Source organism: Pterocles gutturalis, unplaced genomic scaffold (assembly GCF_000699245.1).
Source record: "Pterocles gutturalis isolate BGI_N339 unplaced genomic scaffold, ASM69924v1 scaffold21778, whole genome shotgun sequence".
Taxonomy (NCBI): Eukaryota; Metazoa; Chordata; class Aves; order Pterocliformes; family Pteroclidae; genus Pterocles; species Pterocles gutturalis.
The window spans coordinates 339-19,291 of NW_010123688.1; the positions used below are offsets into that span (position 1 = coordinate 339).

Here is an 18,953-nt window from a genome sequence, read left to right on the forward strand (position 1 = left end):
GGGATACTCACAGCGCGCCGCCATTGTTGAGCGAGGCCGAGCTCTTCTGGCGCAGGAACGCCTTGGCATTGCTGAACGCCGTGGGCTGGGTCTGCTCCAAAGTGGCCTTCAGGGGGTGGAACAGTGACACCGGTCCAGGCTGCAGAGCACAAGGAAAGGTTGTGAGAGACAGAGGTGTGCATGGAGAAGACAGACTGCAGGATGTTTTCTAGTTAGTAAAATGCCACTTTGTCACCCTGAAAGACCAGCCCAGCAGAAAGCAGACCCCAGCCTGCCACAGCTGTGAGAGGCTCTGAAGGACCATCGCTGCCCTCAGCTCTGCACAGCCCAAAGCTGCGCTGCAATCCCCTTCCTCCAACACAGCATCCCCCCGTGACCAGAGCACGGTGGGGATTTCATCGCTGATGTGACCACAGGGGCTGTGCAATTCAGGGGGAGCCTGGTGACACTGGGTCTGCTCCAGCCTCCCATCTGTAGACAGAGAGATGAGCTGTGCTGGAGAGCAGCTGGGTGATCATCCTGAAATCAGCAGGTATCTGTCCCATCAGAAATCACTGACGTTTCAATCCCAAGCCAGTTGCATGGAAATATTTTCAAGAAACTGTAAAAATCTTCAAATCTATTAGAGGCAAAATGATTTGGAATAATTCCCATTTTCAAAACTAATTTAAACATTTTATAGCCAAACTGTCATCAGCTTTCAATAATTCTTTGGTGTCCTAAAGAAATCTTTTGGTGTTTCCCAGTCCCTAGGCCACTTCTGAAAACAGGACTTAAGACTGCCAAATGTCACTTGACATTTTTTGGAAAAGACCTTTCCAGATCTACTGGAAAATGCAACTGCAACAATTTTTTTTGTTGTTTTTATTTTTTGAGAGAGAGAGACGTTCAGAAGAGGTTTCCATTTTTGAGACAGCATTTTTGAATCCTGCCTGGAGAACCATCCAGACTTTCTGAATGAAACGTGCCAGTGACTCTCATGAGAGTCGCCCAATGCTGGGGAAGATGCTGCCCGAGCGGGAGGATCGAGAAGGAGGTGTTTTGGCTGAATACCTGGCACAGGCCTCCGGGAGGCTGGTGGACCTGTTCCCTGCTGTTCTTGTTCTGCTTGTAGAAGTCAAATATCATCAGCGCTGCGTAGACCTTTCCCACCGTCATCTCGTCGGCTGTCAGAAGATGGTGAAACCCAGCAGAGACGGTCAGGTGAGGAAAGGGAAATGAGCAGGAGAAGAGAAGAATAAGTCAAAGAGCACATGAAAGAACCATAAATGGGTGTGGAATACAAGGAGAAAGATGAGGTGACGTTAGAATAATGAGGCAAAACAGACACAGAAAGAAAAAAAAAAAGAGCAAGAGAAGGTTACAACAGACTTTTTCAGATCTTTGCCTGTTGCTGCCTTTCCCATCGGAGGGGGATGGCCCCTGACTCCAGCTCTCCATGGCAAACGTTCACAGAGAGCGCACAGAAAAAAAAAAACCATGGGCAGGAAAGCTCTGTGGCATTGTAAGCGCTGCTGACAGGAGAATTGCTAAATGAATACCAGACCCGCAGCCAGCTTTTTATCAACAAAGAAGCCTTATTCCTATTTCTTTGAATTACAGTCAACTGGGGCATAATGGGCTAATATACATTTAAAGAGTTTTTCATTTTTCCAGATGTTTCTCTTCCCCCTCGCAGCGATGCCGCCAGCCCTCCCCGCGCAGCAGCTGAGCGCTCGGCACAAAGAGCCAAAGCAGCAGATATACAGGCATCAGGAGAGGAGGGGAGGAGAAGACTTAAGCAGTCACTACCCACTGATTCACACCTCCTCAGCTCCCTCATTTTTCTTAATTAACATGCCTTTATTGCTCTGCACTGTTGCTCATTAGTAAGGAACCCAGAGCCCTTGGCTTGGCCAGTCAAGATAACAGCAAACTCCATTTTCTCAGCACCTTTGCCCAGGAGATCATCAAGTAAGACAAAGGCATTTAGCCCCAAAATACCTCACTTCTGATTCTGTCAGTTCTCAGCAAACTTTAAATCTTCTTCTCCTGGTTTTTCTGGAGCCCAGATGGCAGAACCTGCTCTCCCATCCTGCAAGGTACAGGCTGGCGGCAGAGGAGCTACAAAAAAGCTCTGGAAGAGGTCACACCGGGCATCGGTCCCTTTTTTTTTTTGTTGTTGTTTTTCTGAGTACAGGAAAGCTACTGTAGCATAATGAAATACATGCCTACATATGACTCCAGCTTCCCTGCTCTTTAGGTGACCATGGCATGGAGGTGTGGGCTGTGATCCCTGTGGAGAGGACACCTGGCAGCTGACCTGCTCTCGGTTCCTTCGCTGCATCCCCTCGGTGACTGTGCACCTCGACGGGGGTAGGGACAGAGCAAGCAAGGAGGGACAAACCTACGCTGGGCTCCTTGGGTGGCTGGGATGGGTCGGGTGCTTGCTGATGAACCACTTACGTTTGTGAGGAGGCACCAGCAGATCCAGAGTCTTCTGGGACAGATTGGGCCACACCAGCGAGATCTCCTTCCTCAGCTCAGCGTCACACTGGTGCTGTTTGACACCCCCTGAACAAAGAGAGGGGAGAGAAAGAGGCACATGAAGAAGAGTGAAAATCCTCGTCCTTTCAGCACACACCACTGTTCGCACAGCAGGCACAGGGGAAGGCATTCCCCGGCTCCCATCCTTCAGGATCACCAAGCCAGCACCGGCTGCAGCGGACGCTGCAAAGGGCATCGGTGACCTCCTCCGTGTCAAAAGCATGTGAACCCTGCAGAACTGCCATTGCTTCAACCCGCTGACCCTCTGCTGTTACTTGGGGCTTGAACTTAAGCTCAGGCTTAGTCTACCTAACTGCAGGTGCATGCTCCTTCGAGGTGCTGGATGGCATCAGCACCTCCCAGGTGTGATGCAAAGGACCTGGTCAGAGGTGCTGGAGTGTGAGCGATGCCATGATTGATTGTTAACCCTCTCCAGCCATGAAGATGGTCAGAGGCTGGAGCACTGGACCCCCTCCCAGCCAAGGACAGGCTGAGACAGTTGGGGGTGTTCAGCCTGGAGAAGAGAAGGCTCCAGGGAGACCTTCCAGCAGCTTCAGGAGAGACGGGGAGGGACTTTTTACAAGGGCATGTAGTGACAGGATGAAGGGTAATGGATTTAAAGTGGAAGCGGGCAGATTGAGATGAGATGTGAGGAAGAAATGTTTTCCTGTGCGGGGGTGAGGCAGTGGCCCAGGGTGCCCAGAGAAGCTGTGGATGCCCCATCCCTGGAGGGGTTCAAGGCCAGGCTGGATGAGGCTTTGGGCAACCTGGGCTGGTGGGAGGTGTCCCTGCCCATGGCAGGGGTTGGCACTGGATGATCCTGAAGGTCCCTTCCAACCCCAGCCATCCTGTGATTCTATGATTCCAGAAACAACTCTTCCTGACATTTTTGGCAACAAGACATAAGCACACCGTCCTTTATCAGCAGCATCAGACGGCAGCGATATCACAGGGTAAACCAGAAAGAGCTGAACACGGCGGCATTATTCAAAAGGCCAAAGTGAGGTCTCAATACACAAGTGGAAAGTGATTAAAGTATATGTAAGCCAACAGGCCAGCTCCCAGATGAATGCACAGCACAGCAGGCAATTAAGTAGCTCATCTGAATGACAGAGATTATCTTTCTAAGAGAAAAGTAATGGGAGGAGGCTCCGGGTACTCTGCTAGATGGTGGTTTGAACTCCCACATGGAAGCTCATTAGGGAGGGTTTATTAAGGGCCTGTTAGTCCCACTAAAGACTCAATTAAATGTAGCACATGAAACCTATTCAAAGGAAGCACATAACAACAAAACAGGTCAAAAACCCACTACTACCCACAGCAGAAATAAACCTTAGAAAGAACCCAGGGCTATCAGCTGAGCTCTCTTCTCTGATTCCCTTCCAGTGTGTGGCCAAGGAAAGGGCGGGGAGAAAATTTTCCAGTCGAAAAAGGCTGTTTGAATTACCATTGCTGACAGGTAACTAGAAGCCTAAAATAATACAAACTCTCAGTGTCCTTATCTAGAGGTTATTACTAAAATAAGGCACTGGCCCCTAAAATCCCAGGCAGTCCCAAAGGCATCCTCAGAAATAAGTGTCTGATATTCCATGTCACTCCTTAGGGGAGTCCCAGAGACCTAAAAATGTTGGCTTCTTCCAGCAGTGCCTACCCAAAGCATCAAAGCCAAAGTTTAAACAACATATGAGGGAGGTCATTAAGACAGAGAGGTTGAAAGGCTGGCCTAAAACCACATCGGAAAAGCACAACATCCTAACCTGCCCTGCCCTTTGCTAGTTAAGAATACTGTTACCTCCTGTGAGCCTTTAAATTAGGTACAAAAGAGCTTTGGCTGGTCATGACTTGATCCTGACCCCAGCCAGCCTGATTAAATAGTGTAACGACCCAGAGAAAAGGCCAGTGTAGTTTATTACATTGCAATATTTAATTGGGATGTCAAGTAAATGCCTGATTAAACACTGAAATAACTAAATTTTATGTCAAGGTGGAACGTGGTTCACAGCACTCGGAGTCACTGCTTCGCTGCCAGCAGACAGCAAGTGGAGAGAACGGGCTGTTTTTTCCTTGTGCTGGAATAGTTTAGAAAATACGCGTGGAAACTCTCACTTCTGTTATATAGCAACAAACACACACACAGGGCTTCTCCCCCAAGAGCCCCAAATCTCCCCACATCTCATCGACAGGGATGCCTGAATGGCACAGGGATGCTCAGGTCCCCTCCCTGCTGCCTGTCCCAAGGCTCCTGTGTCCTTGGGTGCTGGCAGAGGGCACCCAGGAAATGGGATTTCCACCTGGGGCAGGATTTCTGTGGTTTTGGCAGGACAACACGCCAACAGCCACGCTGGGGTCTGACCCCCCTCACCTGAGGCCAGTTTGATTTCCAGGGCCGTGCGGATCAAGGCCATCAGCGTGGAGGTGAAGTGGACGGTTAAATCTTCAGGCGAGATCGGCATGTTCATCCGCACCAGGCGCTGGGGGGAGAAACACAGTGGCTGGGAGCGGGGGCAGGATTCCTCCCCACCCTTCCCTCCCCCCTGCCAGCCCTTAGAAACAGCCAGGTGACAAACGTGTGTCAACCTTTTGTGCACTGAGCTAAAATGCATCCTCTCCATACAGACGTCAACTCCTTTTCTGGAGCAGGTCTGAGAGGTAACGTGGCTTTAGTGCTTAAACAATCGATTTGCCAGCATTTGTACTGCAACCCTACAAAGAGTTCTTCCAAAAGAAGCCTGTTTGAATGTTCTCATCCCATTTCACAGCCTGGTGCCCTGCTTCTGGCAGTCTCCATCCATGTCTGCAGCCTCCAGAGCTGTGGCTGGTACCCATCACCCTGCCAAAGCAGCACACCCAGGAGATATAAACTGTGAAGCCACCTCCATCATCCGTTCTTACATCACCTACCTTCTCCTATCTTCTGGTTCTACAACAGGAGCAATAGCAACAGATGGGACCTGGCACCATTGAATGAAACAAGATTTGCATCCACCGCCCCAGGATGCGTCTCCATCCAGAAGGTGACTGTGCCCCGTCCAGCCGTGCAGGTGGCCTTGCCAGCAAGCAGGACGTGAGGAAGGCACTTTTGGTGGCAGGAACAACAGGAGACATGCGAGTGCCTTGTACAGGAGCAGTGCTGGCTCCGGAGGGTTCTGTGATGATGCCTTTCATACACAGCCTGAAGCACACCTGAGAACACGGCGGGTGAGCCCTGAGGCATGGCTCCAGCACTCCGGGGGTGGTTGGGTCTGGCTGCTCGCAGGTGAAGGTGTGCAATAGCCTTTTTATTGCAGACACCTGGGTTCTGCCTCTTGCCTCCTTTCCCTGCTGGCATCCCAGAAGCTCTGAAGGTCTCCTTTCCTTCCAGTCCATGAGCCACACAGCTCCACCTGGGCCTTACCAAAGGGAAGGGGCTGGATTGCCATATGTAATTTCTATAATTTCTGACTATAATTTCCCCCAATTATGTTCTATCAGTCCCTCAGGACCAGTATGTTCCAAGATCTTCAGATCTGGTAGCAACTCCTTCCCCATCACCAGTCAGGACCACCTTTGAGAAGAAAAATTCATCATTTGGGTAAGCAGGGAAGTACCCGAGCTTGCTTTGCAAAGCCACGGCTCCCTTTACACGGCCAGGGGCAGAGCACAGCAACGCAGCCGGGGAGAGGCACTCCCAGAGCCTGGCTGATAACCTCAGCAACGCATTTACAGGATGGATTTATTCTCCTTACGCAACCTAATGATTTCTCAGTTCCTCGGCTTTCACAAGCTGTTCCAGCACTTCCTCAGCCGGAGCCGTATCAGACAAGTCTGTGTTTCCGCTCTCCCAGGGTCCGTGACCCGCGGAAGTCCCCGGGCGTTAATCTGCCTGTGCCGAGCCCGCGGCAGCCTGTAAAACCCCGGCTCAGCTCAGCCGGGGCCCCTTGCTCGGGAGGGAATTCCATCCACATCTGCAAGCTGCTCAGGCTGTTATTTCGATCCCTATCGCTGCACAGAAACCTTCTCTTTGTTCACAACAGCCCAATGTGCTGCTGAAGAAATTCCAGCACCGCCAGCAGCCGGCTGCAGACTCACCGAGGCATCACACTGCTGCGGCCGAGAGCGCCGAGCCTGGACCCCGCTTCGGCTCTGGATGCTGTGACACTGCGCGATGTCCACAGCTGTGACCGTTTTCCAGCAATGCAGCTTTGCTGGTGCAATCCTGGCTTTCGATGTAACTGCAGCAACTCGGCGGGGCTGTGCAGCCCCCCTCGCCCTCCTGCCTGAAGCCGTGCAGTGCCAGCACCTCTGCTCACTGGAGGTTTGCTGGTGACGGGAAACATCGTGTAGCCGAGAGCAGGGACCTGCCTGGAGTCCCAGGCGAGGCAAGAGGCAGGGCGCTCAGCCCTGGCTCCTGTTCCTGTGCTCTGCTCAAAACCAAGCCCAGACTGGTGAACGAAGGCTTGGTCATCCTTCCCACCCTGGGGATAACCTCCCTGCTTACAGAAATCTCCCACACACAGCTTCCCAGGGGTGTGAACTGAACTGTCTCAGGCCTCTTGGTGCCCTGAGAGAGGACAGACTCCAGCCCTGGCACCTTCTGCCAGCCAAGGACAACATGTCCCCCCAGGGGCGATGTGTGATGGACGGGGGCACAGGGCATTGGTCCAGTGCAAAAAGTCTGCTTCTGGAGCCATCTGACATTCAGAGGAGCCGAACCTCCCTATTTATCTTACTGCACGTATTTGGATCTTGTTGCATGCTCCAGGGACAAAAGACTCGTGTAACAACCTACCCTGGCTCCTAAAGTCGGAGACAAGCCATTGTAATCTCAAAGAGCTTTCTTAAAGTGTGCCCAGAGGTTACGTTCCACGTCTGACAACCATCAGAGAGAGGGAAGGCAAAGTCAAGACTCTCCTCCCTGTATAATTCAATGGCAGTATCAAATGCTGGCAATGCCACGATTTTTTTCTGTTCACTTGTCTCAATTGAAACAGGATTTTAATTCAGACTTCTGCCCTCAGCACACAAAAAGTTACAACAAAGTTATTATATCAACGAGAGTCCAGTTACCACTTCCAGAGTCCCACTGAATCCCACTGGGGTGGGAGAGGGAGATAAGGGATGGAGAGAGAAAGAAGATGCATGGGGGTAGACTTCTGTCCTCAGCACACAAAAAGTTACGACAGTTATTATATCAATGAGAGTCCAGTTACCACTTACAGAGTCCCACTGAATCCCACTGGGGTGGGAGAGGGAGATAAGGGATGGAGAGAGAAAGAAGATGCATGGGGGTGAAGAACAAGCAGATGAGAAATAAATCCCCGCAGGAGAGCTCTATCCTCACAAAAACTAGTGCCAAAAAACATTTTGGGACTAAGATGTCCCAGGAACCCCAACTGACTTTCTAGACCAAAGTCCCAAAGGACACGGATGCAGGACACAGGCCACATCACAGCTATATGCAGCAATGCTGTATGGAGGTCTTTCCTCTCAAATTTTAACCAGGGACAGAGGATTTAGACAGAGGTTTTCCAAGAGGATACACACGTGTAGTTGCACACTTGAAAAAAGGTGAACTGAGCAAAACTCACGTGCAAGTGCTGGGTGGGAGTGCTGCCTGGAGAAGCCTCTCCCCAGACCACACTGCTTCCCACCCGCTCGTCCTCCCCACATCACCCTCCGTGCTGCCTGGTCTGCGGCATTTTTTCCATCCCAATATGCAAACTGGTCAAACAGGTCAACCCACCACCTTTAACATTGCAATTTCCAACTTGATAAACCATCAGCCAACAGTGTGGTCCCTGCGCAGCTCCTCAGGCATCCCAGAGCTCCTGGCTGGGGACAGCTGGCTCCAGCAGCCACCTCCGAGAGGGGAGGCTTAGACTGGCTTAGGGGGGATGTCTCCTGTCCCATCCCTCATCTATCAGGGTGGCAAACCAGGACGTATTTCCCCATCCTCCCCAGGGCAGGCTGTTGGCAGCCAGTTGAGGAGTAGCTCCACAGCAAGCTCAGCTGCAAGTTGCATCTACCTGGGTGAGCAACTGCCCATTTCCTAGCCAAGAAAAAGGGGACAGAAGTGCCTTTTAACCTGCTGCAGCTAAGCCCAACAGGTCTCGGATCCCTTCCGACATCAGTGAAAACTCCATCCTTGGAAGCCCCCCACTTGAGAAAATATGTTGCTTAAATGGATATACCCCGTTTCTGGGAGAGCTGCCGAGGACGGAGCAGTTGGGAGAAAGGAACTGATTCATCTTTGATTCAGAAGAGCTTTGCCAGCACGCCGTGTGGGGGAGGCGAGGGAAGGTGTTTTGGTGAGACACGCTCCCATCGTGTCCCCACACCACCATCAGCACCCCAAGGACTCAGCTGGATACCGGCACAGCCCACCCAGGAGGGACTCGGCCCCTGAACTTCCCTCAACATCCTCCAGTGCGTTTGCCTAGGGCTAGAAATGCAACTGAAACACTGGAAACTGCAAAGAAAAATACATTTTTGGTTTTTACCCCCAATATTCTAAAACAACCTGAACGTAAAAATATCTCCTTCCAATGTGCAGAGCAAGAGATTTCAATCCCTTCAAAGCTACTTTCCAATTTTACCTGCTTTTTAATTCATTTACATTTCTATAGGAGCCACTTAAAAGGAACTGGAATCCAACTGAAATGGGTAAAATTTTTCAAAGTCAAATATTCTGATTGACCCAAAATTGCTCTTTGAAAAATTCATCAAAACCTTTTGATTTTCATCCCTAACCAGGATAGAAGAGACAATCTCAATGTTTTTCATGCAGCACAGGCAGCAACATGGTTAAAAAAAAAAACCCTGAACCAGTTGTTTAGCCTGTACACAGGTTACAGTAAAATTACCATTTCCCCCCATTTTTGCTGTCTCTTCTGGCTGAAGTTATGCTGCAAGGCTGCGTCTTACCAGTTCCTCATGCTTTGGAACACGGTGCAAAAATTTGATTTAAAAAAAAAATCTGATTTGGATAATTCTCCATCTTTCTAGCCCCCAGCTGGAAAACACATGAGCCTGCTGATGCAGATGGCAGGGAACCCGATGCTTCCTCGCCCCAGTAAAAGCCTTGCATCACCTGGGGTGCTCTGGGAATTGCCAGCCACAGACATGGGGCATTCAGGTGAACTAATAACTGGGGAGCAGGAAAAAAAAAAAGGTAAAAATCCCTCCCAAGTGCTCAGACGTGGCAGGAAAGGGCTCCCCAGCTCCCCACGCTGCTCCTCTTCCTCCCTTCGCTTCCCATTTCCTCCAAGAGCCTTAGAGACAAAGCACCCGGCAGCAGATGGAGTCCCCGCTCTGATTTCCCAGCCATGCTGGGGGAACCCTCCTCCAGCCCTGGTTTTAATGAGGCGGTTTTGGAGGCATCCCCCTCCTGAGCAAGGGGTGGCCAGGGGAGCTCGTTAATATTTCTGCAGGAAAAGGTCCCAGAGGCAGGAGCTGCAATATTGTCTCTAGAGTCTCCTAATTAACTCTGTGCAGATAATAAGCTAGTAACAGATTACAGATAGGGCGAGGGAGGCAACGCTTTTTGCTCCAGTTGCTTGTGTGGTCAGGAGGGGTGCAGCCACTTCTAGCAGTGATTTAATTGCAAATAAACAAAGACCGCTAACGAGAAACCAAACCTTTGTGTCAAGTAGCAGCAGCAGAATTTGTGCCCTTTCAGCGTTTGGTTTCTGCACATCTGCTTGGGATCTTCTTGGACAACGTCCGAATAGGCAGGGAATGTGTTAGAGAAATGGGGGAAAATCCATCCCCGTGTCCACAGCCCAGAGGTCTCCTGCTGTCCCCCAGCCTGACCCAGAAAGCGAGCACTGACCAGAAATATCTGCACCATAAATCTTATTTACTGACACATTAGTCCAAGCATTAGCAGGAAGAGGAGCATACCGAGCTGTGAATGCCAGGAAGACTAGCTGGCGCCCCGATGGATTTGAATTATTAAGAGCACCCCATCAGCAGCTCCTGAACAGCCTCTGGGACAAGAACTGCTCTGGGAATAACCCCCAAACGTGAATAAATTCAGGACAACGGAGCGCTGCCTGTGGGAAACGAGGCTGGGGTTGGTGAATAAATTATTTGCTATGAATAATTCACCCTGACCTAGTTGTATTTATTCGACTCTTATTTAACTCTTCTGTTTGCTTCAGGGAAGATGCCCATGGCCTTCCTCCTCCTCATGGCCAACGGAGGAGCAAAGGCTGTGTCCTGAAACGTGGGCTCTGGCCCTGGCAGAGGGGGGGTCACCCCACCTTCAGCAGGTGCAATCCTGCTCTTTGGCCAGCAAAAGCAAAGCGTGATGCTCAGCTCTGTGCAGAAGAGGTAGCAAGGCTGGGCAGTGGCAAATGGACCACTCTGACCCTTGTGAACCTTCAGGGACCTAAATCCAGGTTTTAAACCCAGGTGGCAGTGATGGGCAAGGTGAGGTGCCACTGCAGTGCAGATGGGGAGTCAGCCCAGCGCCGGGATCTCCCCATCACCCATCCCAGAGCCCTGCTCACGGCAGGAGGTGCTAGAGAGACAGCCAGAGCCCTCCTAACGCCTGTGACAAGTCACCCTTGAAACAGGGTGTGCAAAGCCATACTGGGCAGCACCGACAGAACCCCAGAACAAAGCCCAGAGCCCCCTTGGCTGCCAGCACCCCCTGCAGACCCCACATGGGGCTTTGCCTAGAGCTAGGCTTGGGCAGAGGAGGAGAGGTGCCTGCTGGCAACACTGCCTTCTCCCATCCCTGGAATAAAAAGATAACTCCAAAGAGTACTGGCTGGGGTTATCACCACTCCTAGCATCACAGCGTTCCTGAGAATCACATCCCCAGGCTCTCAAACCCAGCGAACAAATCTCAAGATACTGAAGCAAAGTGGTTTTCTTCCCTCTTGTCATCTGGTGAGGTATAAAAGATTTTAGAATTGATTTCCCACAGCCTTTCTCCCCCTCCCAGTGCAGGATAGAGCTCTCCTGGTGCCCCAGCAGCGCGGCCAGAGGACCCCACGCATGCACCTCCACGCAAGCAGCAAAGCCACGCGCACGAAACTGCAGAGGCTGGTCACGGTGACCAGGGAGAACAGTTGAGAAAGGGGAACCAGAAAACAGCAGAAAGGAAGGACGGCAGCCGAGGAGGCTGCAAAGAGGGAAAAATCCAAATGAACCGACAGTGTGCACATACTGAGAAGGCAACATAGACGAAGACGGGGGAAAACACACAAAAACTTTGCAAACAAAGAGGACTGGGAAAAATATACATGGAAAGAAAAAGGGTGGATGTGGGGTAAAAGAGCTTTTGCTGGACAGAACAGTAAGGTTGTTAAAAAATCTGTTGGGAGTGAGCAGAAATAGTGGGGAGACAAAGCCCTGGTTGCTGTCGGCACTGGTGGAGTTACGGCTGCAGGACCAGGGGGTTGTAGTCCCTCTGCTCAGACATGTGCGTGGCCGGCTGGGCTGCACCGTCCTCCCCAAGTCTCCCACCAATTGTGGGAGAACAGCACAAGTGACCCCATTGAGGGGCACCCCGCAGGCGTAGGGCAAGGGGATGCCGTGACCCACACGCAGCTGTCATCTGGGGGAAGATGCTCAGCACCGATCTGTCTCCATAGATGTGCTGTTCCTAGTGCTGCACATAGAAGTGGAGGAGGGAAGGAGTAAAAACTGCTACTACTTGCCCATGAGGGTTCAGTTTATCAGCAACCACAGCTGGGAGCAGGGGTCAGCCCAAGCTGTAGCCTTACACCAAGGGAAAATTTCAGATTTGGTCTTAGGTCCCTATTTCTGTAGTTCAGGGCTCTTTGATAATGTGCAAAATGAACCTGACCACCTCCAAGCTCAGAGAAATCTGATGTTGAGTCCAGGATTGAGCTGTTTGACTTGAACCCATCTCTACTTATGGTTCAGTCACACACAGACATCGTTTAGAGGTTTCTTAGTAGATGGGTAAAAATTAAAGATGACATTAAAACAAATCAGGAGTCTGTATTTTAAACAGAAACCATTCATATGTAGCTAAGTTCTGTGGTTTTGTTCTGTAAAGAGAAAACAGCATTTACAGGAGATACCAGGTAAGTCACGGGGCAAAGAGAGCCCAGGGAAGGCACATCTGCAGTGCCACTGCCCGGGGAGACGCTCCTGCAAGAGCTGAGCAGAGCGGCATAGAGATGCTGCACGAGAAAACCAGACAACGAGGCTTCTTTAAAATGCCTATTTTAACACATGATCTTTTTTTCCCCTTTTATTTTCTTACTTCTTAACAGAACAGGATTTCAGAGGGGGGGGGAAAAACCCGAGAGCTTTATGCACGTGTGAGCACAGAGCAGCTCTGGTTGTGCAGCTGTGAACACCCACTGCTGGGCTTTCAGCAGGAAAAAAAAGGAGTCAATGGAAACTCCCAGGTGCTAAAAGGAGCCATTGATTGCTCTAATAGCATTGGGTTTCTGCACATAATTGGTATCTCTAGATAGGTGTTTATCTATCTAACCTTCTATCTGAAAGAGGTGGGAGCTGGCGTTCTGGGGTGGCTGGATCGCTCAGGTTAGTTACAGGGTGGTGGGTATGAACTGCTCGTAATAGAGATGCTCTATTAAAACAGCTACCAAAACCACCAGAAACAACGCAAAAGGAAGACAGAAAAGATGTCTAACTAGCTAGCTTTAAGGTTTAATTTTTGCTTTATTTAAAATCCTAACACAGTGAGGAGGGATCTCGTAGGAAGCTGTATCTGAGCCTCTTCTTGCTGCCAAGTGCCCCACGCAAAGGCAAGCCCAGCTTTCGGCTTAGCTTGAGACTCTTCCCAAAATCTTGCTTTCACATGGCCTCAGTGGAAAAACAAGCACTATTGGAGGGTCTGTGGTGATCTGGATCCATCCCACCAAGCATGGAGGGGTGCAGTAATTAGGCTTGGTGGTGCCTGAAATGATGCCAACAGCAAAAATCCTCTGTTGAGTTTGATGGACGCTCAATTGCACCAAAGCTAAATGCTTATGGCAAACCTCTCCCTCCAAAATGGTGAGGTTCCACGTTAAAAGCTTCCAAGGAATCACTCCTGCAAATTCAAATTTCCAAGCTCCATGGGATCTGTTGGGAGAGCAGCGGGGCTTTCCCTGGAGGAGTCTGGGTCTGCTCTGTGCCCACCCGAGTTTTCCCTGCGTTCATCCAGGCAGCATCCGAGAGGCAGCCGTTAGCAGCATTTTGGATCTAAGGCATTTTTGTTGTTCAATTTAAAAGGTTTTTCAGAATAAACAATAAATTTGAGTGATTTCTTCATCCTACTTTCTTAAGTGTTTTCTGTTAAAATAATTTCTTTTACGAGGGTATTTAAGGAGCCCTTCTGGTGGTGCCTCTGTTTGATAGCTCGCTAACTCCTACAGCACTGCCTACTCTAATTACTCCAATCTAATTAAGAGGAGGGGAAAAAACAGCATACTACTGAAGGGCCAGTGAGAACGGATAGTCAAAGAGCTGCAGGAAGATAAATGGGGATCATATTGGTGGGGTAATCTGCTCACTAGCACCCTCCCTCCCCAAATTAGCCTAAATGGAAGCAGAGAGAGGAGAGAGAGAAACACTGATAGTGGAGACATAGTTAGACAAACTGATGTGCCATAGTTTCAAAGACCAAAAAAGAAAAAAAAAAAAGGCAGAAGATCCAAAGTCCAGTCTGCTTAGAAAGCAGAGAAAGCACGAGGAAAGTCCAGGAGAACAACACTAATGTCACAGAAAACCAGCACCCGCTTCAGCCACGGCACAAAAAGCTGGTGGGTTGGCAGGAGGTTCTCGGGGGGTTGGTCTACCTTATAGGCAACGCGGGCAGGGCATTTCTTTCCAAGGCCTAGAGGTGGGGACATGTGTCTCAGCATCTCATACATGTCTGTGTAACTGATGCGCCCGCTTGGAGCCAAAGGGAGGGAGGCGAAAGCGAGAGGACACGGAAATCAAAGCAGATGGGGTGGGGAGGGCAGAGGAAGGGGATGGGGAAAAGGGCAACACAAGGGAGCGAAGGGAAAGGAGAGAGAAGAGAAAGCAGACAAGAAAACAGAGATCCGGTTAATCAGATTTCTCAGGAAAACAAAACCAAAATCAAGAGGTGGGTAAACAGAAAAAGGTTTCTCCGCTTCCGTTGCTGTGTTTCGCTGCCCAACGTCTCCTCCTCGCTGCAGGGATGTCCCGTGGCCGGAGCTGCCCCTCGGCCCCGGGTCCCTGGGGGAATGATTGATGCACCTTGGGGAGCAGAGGGTGTGGGGGGGGCTGGGGTCTGGCTTGCTCTTTGCAGGGTGGAGGGATGCTTCCCCTTCTCACTCCCCCATCCCAGTCCGTTCTGGGGGGCTGTATTCACCATGCTGGGGAGAGCTGGTAGGCAGAGTTATGGGACAGGGAGAGACAGGGCTTAGAAAAAACATCCAGCTTTCCATCAGGGCATAAAGAGTTTGGTTTTCAGGTGAGCTCACAGGCTAGGAGAGAAGCAAAAATCCAGTGCTGGTGTGGTTGCTCAAGGGACTGGGACTGCTCGGGCTCCAAGCCAAGGTGCAACCCTGCAGAACCTCGGGTATGACAAACCCCGAGCCCAGCACATGATCTGCAGGAAGGTGGTGGAAGGGAGACCCGTTTCTCCCTTACATTTGATGGGGCCCCTCTTTCATCAAGCCAATGTCAACCAGTTCTCTCTGCAGGCAGCTGCCTGTCCTGCATGCTAGAGGGAACTGGGAATGGCAGAGATTTGGGAAAAGGTCCTTAGACCAGCCCATGACTGATGGCATCTACCTTCAGCGCATGCTGGTGGCAAATAAAATCCTACCCTGGAAAGTGAAGGACCAGCAAGGAATTGTCCTCCTTTGCCTTTTTCCGATTACTGCTTATTGCCTGCTTACTATACTGGGCAAATGTGCTGCCTGCCATTGGAGGAGACGTAAAGATATTGCAGCACATTACTAATTAATGTTTAACCCCTGGAAAAGCAGGCCAGTGTTATCATCTCCACTATACTAGGAGGGAAACTGAGACCTAAGCAGTCAGAGGAAACCCCTTTCCCAAGCAGGGCAGCTGCAGGAGCAGGTACCCCCACACCAGCCCCTGCCCAGACACGGGTCTCGGTTCCCAGGTAAAGGATTGATCCAGGATTAAAGAGAGAATTTGCCAAGCCAAAACCATCTAGTTTTCTAGATCTGGTCTAGTGGGAGGGGTCCCTGCCCATGGCAGGGGGTTTGGTACTAAATGAACTCTAAGGTCCCTTCCAGCCCAAACCATTCTGTGATTCTAGGATTCTGTGATCTATTCCTGACCTCGGTAACTAAAGCAGTTAAAATACCAGCCAGGTTTTATAGCCCAGACCTAACTTAAAGGCTGCTGAGAGACACAAGTTGTAATTACAGCCAACAGCTTCCCCCTGGCTTCTCTCTTCTGCCCCTGCTCCCTGGCTGGAGGTACAGGGTCTTACACCTTCTCTGCAACACTTTTTGACTCTTAATCCCCAACCAGGTATCAAAGACACCTGGGCTGGAGTGAAAGAGAAAAGCCACGTCAAGCTCCACACTGGCTGCTCCCACTTCATCTTCTCCTTCTGCTCTCTCCATGCACCGGCTGCAAGAAAATCCCTGCCCAAAACTGGGACCCCACTGAAGTCCAGTGTCATCCTGCACTGACTTCTCAGCAAGAACTGTCCCTAATTCCCCACCTCAGCTCCCCAGCACAGTGTACTCGCCCTGTGCCATGAGGTTTCACTGGATGTCCATCATACCTTACGACCTCAGAGACGTCACTTTGCTCCCAAGGCAATCTCTGGCTGTTGCCGTTGCACTGTGAAAAGCTTCATTTCTCCCCAGCCTAGGAAACCATCCCACTCCGCTGCCCAGTTAACCCCTGCCCAGATCAAACATTTTTTCAGCTCAGGAAAGGGAAGGGTTCAAACACTGGCAATGATGCTATGAAGCCCAAACAAAATGGATTTGCTGCTCCCTAGCAATCCTGGGGTGATATTTCTCTCCAGTGCATATCTATAAAGTGCTCAGATGCTGGGCTGCTTCTCCCCAACTCTTCCCACCTGGACCCGGCGGGATGGGAGCTGGAGGGTTCACTGTCTCATAAAGCTGCCTGGCTCCAGCCAGCTGGGGTGTGGGAGGAGACGGGGAGGAGATGCATGGAGGAGAAAGGAGGCAGTCAGTCAATCATTCCTTTTTCAGGCATGGGGTTAGTTATGGGACAGTTTCTTTTCTGAACATTGGGTGGGTAAAAAAAAACCAACACAACAAACCAAAACCAGAACTGAAAATGCTGGAGGGAGTCTCTGAAGTTCCAAACCTTGTATGCCACCCTATGAGGACACTTCTTTCCTAAGCCCAGGGGTGGAGCAATTACACGTAACAAATTGTACATATCCTTATAATGAATCCGGCAACTGGAAAGAAAACATCAGACGTTACGACAGCAAAAACCCAACAGGAATCAGTTTTTTCCCCAGGCAAACAGGAGAAGTTGGAAGAGCAAAACACGCTGCAAAGCAAGGTTAGTGTGACAGCAACGGGGCTTGCAATGAAGGAGGCACTTGAACACAGACCGAGAGAGAGAGAGAGAGAACTTCAACAAAGCAACAAAAGCTCCAGCCTTGGGTGGCACCTTCAGTGCCATGTGCAGGGCTTTGCAACCACTGCATGTGGTTACTTTCATCACTCGTTTTACTTCCCTATGCCCAGCATCTGCCCCTACCCACCACCCAGCTCCTGCAGCCGCCCAGCAAAACCAGAGCCCTAGTTACTGGATTGTTACTGGGATTCCCATTAGCTGGTTAAAACCAGCTTGGGAACCTCCACCTTCCACTGCTGCCACCTCTGTAACCCCAGCAGAGCCGTACTCTGCTGCACGGGCAATAAGCAATTTGCTCAAAGTCCAGAAACTGCCATCTCGAGAGCTGGCTCGGCCGTTGGCACTGGGAAAATCCAGCCTTCGGTACCAGGAGGTGAAATCAGACGCCTCGAGGTAGCTTTATGATCAGCCTCATTAACTCCCAGCAATATTTTCGGCTCATTTAACAACAGGATTAGATTTCTTAATCTTTTGTAAGTCACCAAATCATGTACAAAAAGACCTGTACTGAACTTCAAAATGAGCTCCAAAGCAAAACGAGATGATTTGGCTGCACTGTGTTTATTTTGGTACATTATATAAGGAAGGCTGGAATATTTTGGAATATCTCCTTCAATATTACTGCTTTTTTGGACGTGAAAAATTAAGGTCTATTCAAAAACTTCACAATCGACTCAAAACTATTAATTTAGAAAAGGATCAAATGGAACCGTGCAAGTCTTGGCTGCAGGCCTAGTCGTGGTTATAAACAGTATATCGGTTTAACTGAGTCGAGAAGTTTACTGACATTTTAGAACAGTTTTGTAAAATCAGCACGTAGAAAATATGTACAAGCAGTTCCCTGAGCTTCTTCTCTAAGAGTCCATGGAAAGCTTGAAACCTGGTAGATGTCCTGCATTGGAAGGTCATGGCAACAAATTCTGACAAATCCTGACAAATAGGGATTCTTTCCCTGCTTCTTTAAATCTATTTAAGTTTTGTTTATTTTCATCAGCATCCCTTTATCTCAGACAGTTATGAAAAGCTCTCCTTTGGGAGTGCCCGCATCTCCTCCCCACCACCAAGGGTGCTGCCAGTAGCATCCCCCCAGAGCCAGTAGCATCCCCCCAGGTCCCAGGAGCAACTGGTGAGACTGGGATGGCAAGACCAACATTTCCATTATCCCTAAGGGGTGTGCACTGGGGAGGGGGGTATAAGAGAGACAAAGCACTCATTTCTTTTATCTTGAACAAATAAAAGTGGATATAAATCCAATTTTCTGTTCTTTCCCACTTCATCCTTAAATTCAGTGTTTCCACCCATCCCTGATTAACCCACAGCCCTGGATCAAACCACTGCCCGTGCACCAGTTCTCTCGCTCTCTCTTCTCCTGAGGATTCTGTCCCCCCTAAACCCCACAGTTTCCCCGTACTTACCCCAGCTGAGTGCGACACATCCACAACAACAGCTGCTAGCTGCTTTTTTTTTTTTTTTACTTGCTTTTGAATGTTTTTTCCCAGAAAACTTGACAGAAAGTTGGATTTCGTAACAGAAACAAAGGTGACACTGGCAATAGGTATGTCAATACACACACATTAGGCCCATGTTTAAAATATTATCTATATAACAACGCTTGGACTTTTAACCCATGCAGGGTCAAGCTACGGAAGGTGGATAGACACTGTAATTCCCTTTTCCTTGGGATAATCAAGGAAAAGACCTTGAGAGAGGCCATCAACTGGTGAAAGATGGGAGCAGGAACCAGCTCACCTGCATTTAAGCATAAATAACACTGCCTGGGGGCTGTCTTTCTACCAAATTACCCTCAGTAATTATTTATCGCTCCCCTGTACGTGTATATAACTGGGAGCTGAAATGCTAAATGGAGATGGCTG

General features: G+C 49.9%; 1 protein-coding gene across 1 annotated transcript in view; it reads right to left on the reverse strand.

Moving 5' to 3' along the window:
• Window positions 1-11: 11 nt before the first annotated feature.
• LOC104465091 (voltage-dependent N-type calcium channel subunit alpha-1B-like) overlaps window positions 12-18,953 on the reverse strand; it is a gene marked incomplete at both ends in the record, with an annotated part of 96,697 nt that continues 77,755 nt past the window's right edge. Inside the window, 5 exons of the mRNA XM_010078004.1 lie at window positions 12-139; window positions 1,054-1,166; window positions 2,446-2,553; window positions 4,889-4,997; window positions 16,798-16,894. Coding sequence (XP_010076306.1) covers window positions 12-139; window positions 1,054-1,166; window positions 2,446-2,553; window positions 4,889-4,997; window positions 16,798-16,894 — 555 coding nt within the window. The remainder of the gene's footprint in view (window positions 140-1,053; window positions 1,167-2,445; window positions 2,554-4,888; window positions 4,998-16,797; window positions 16,895-18,953) is intronic.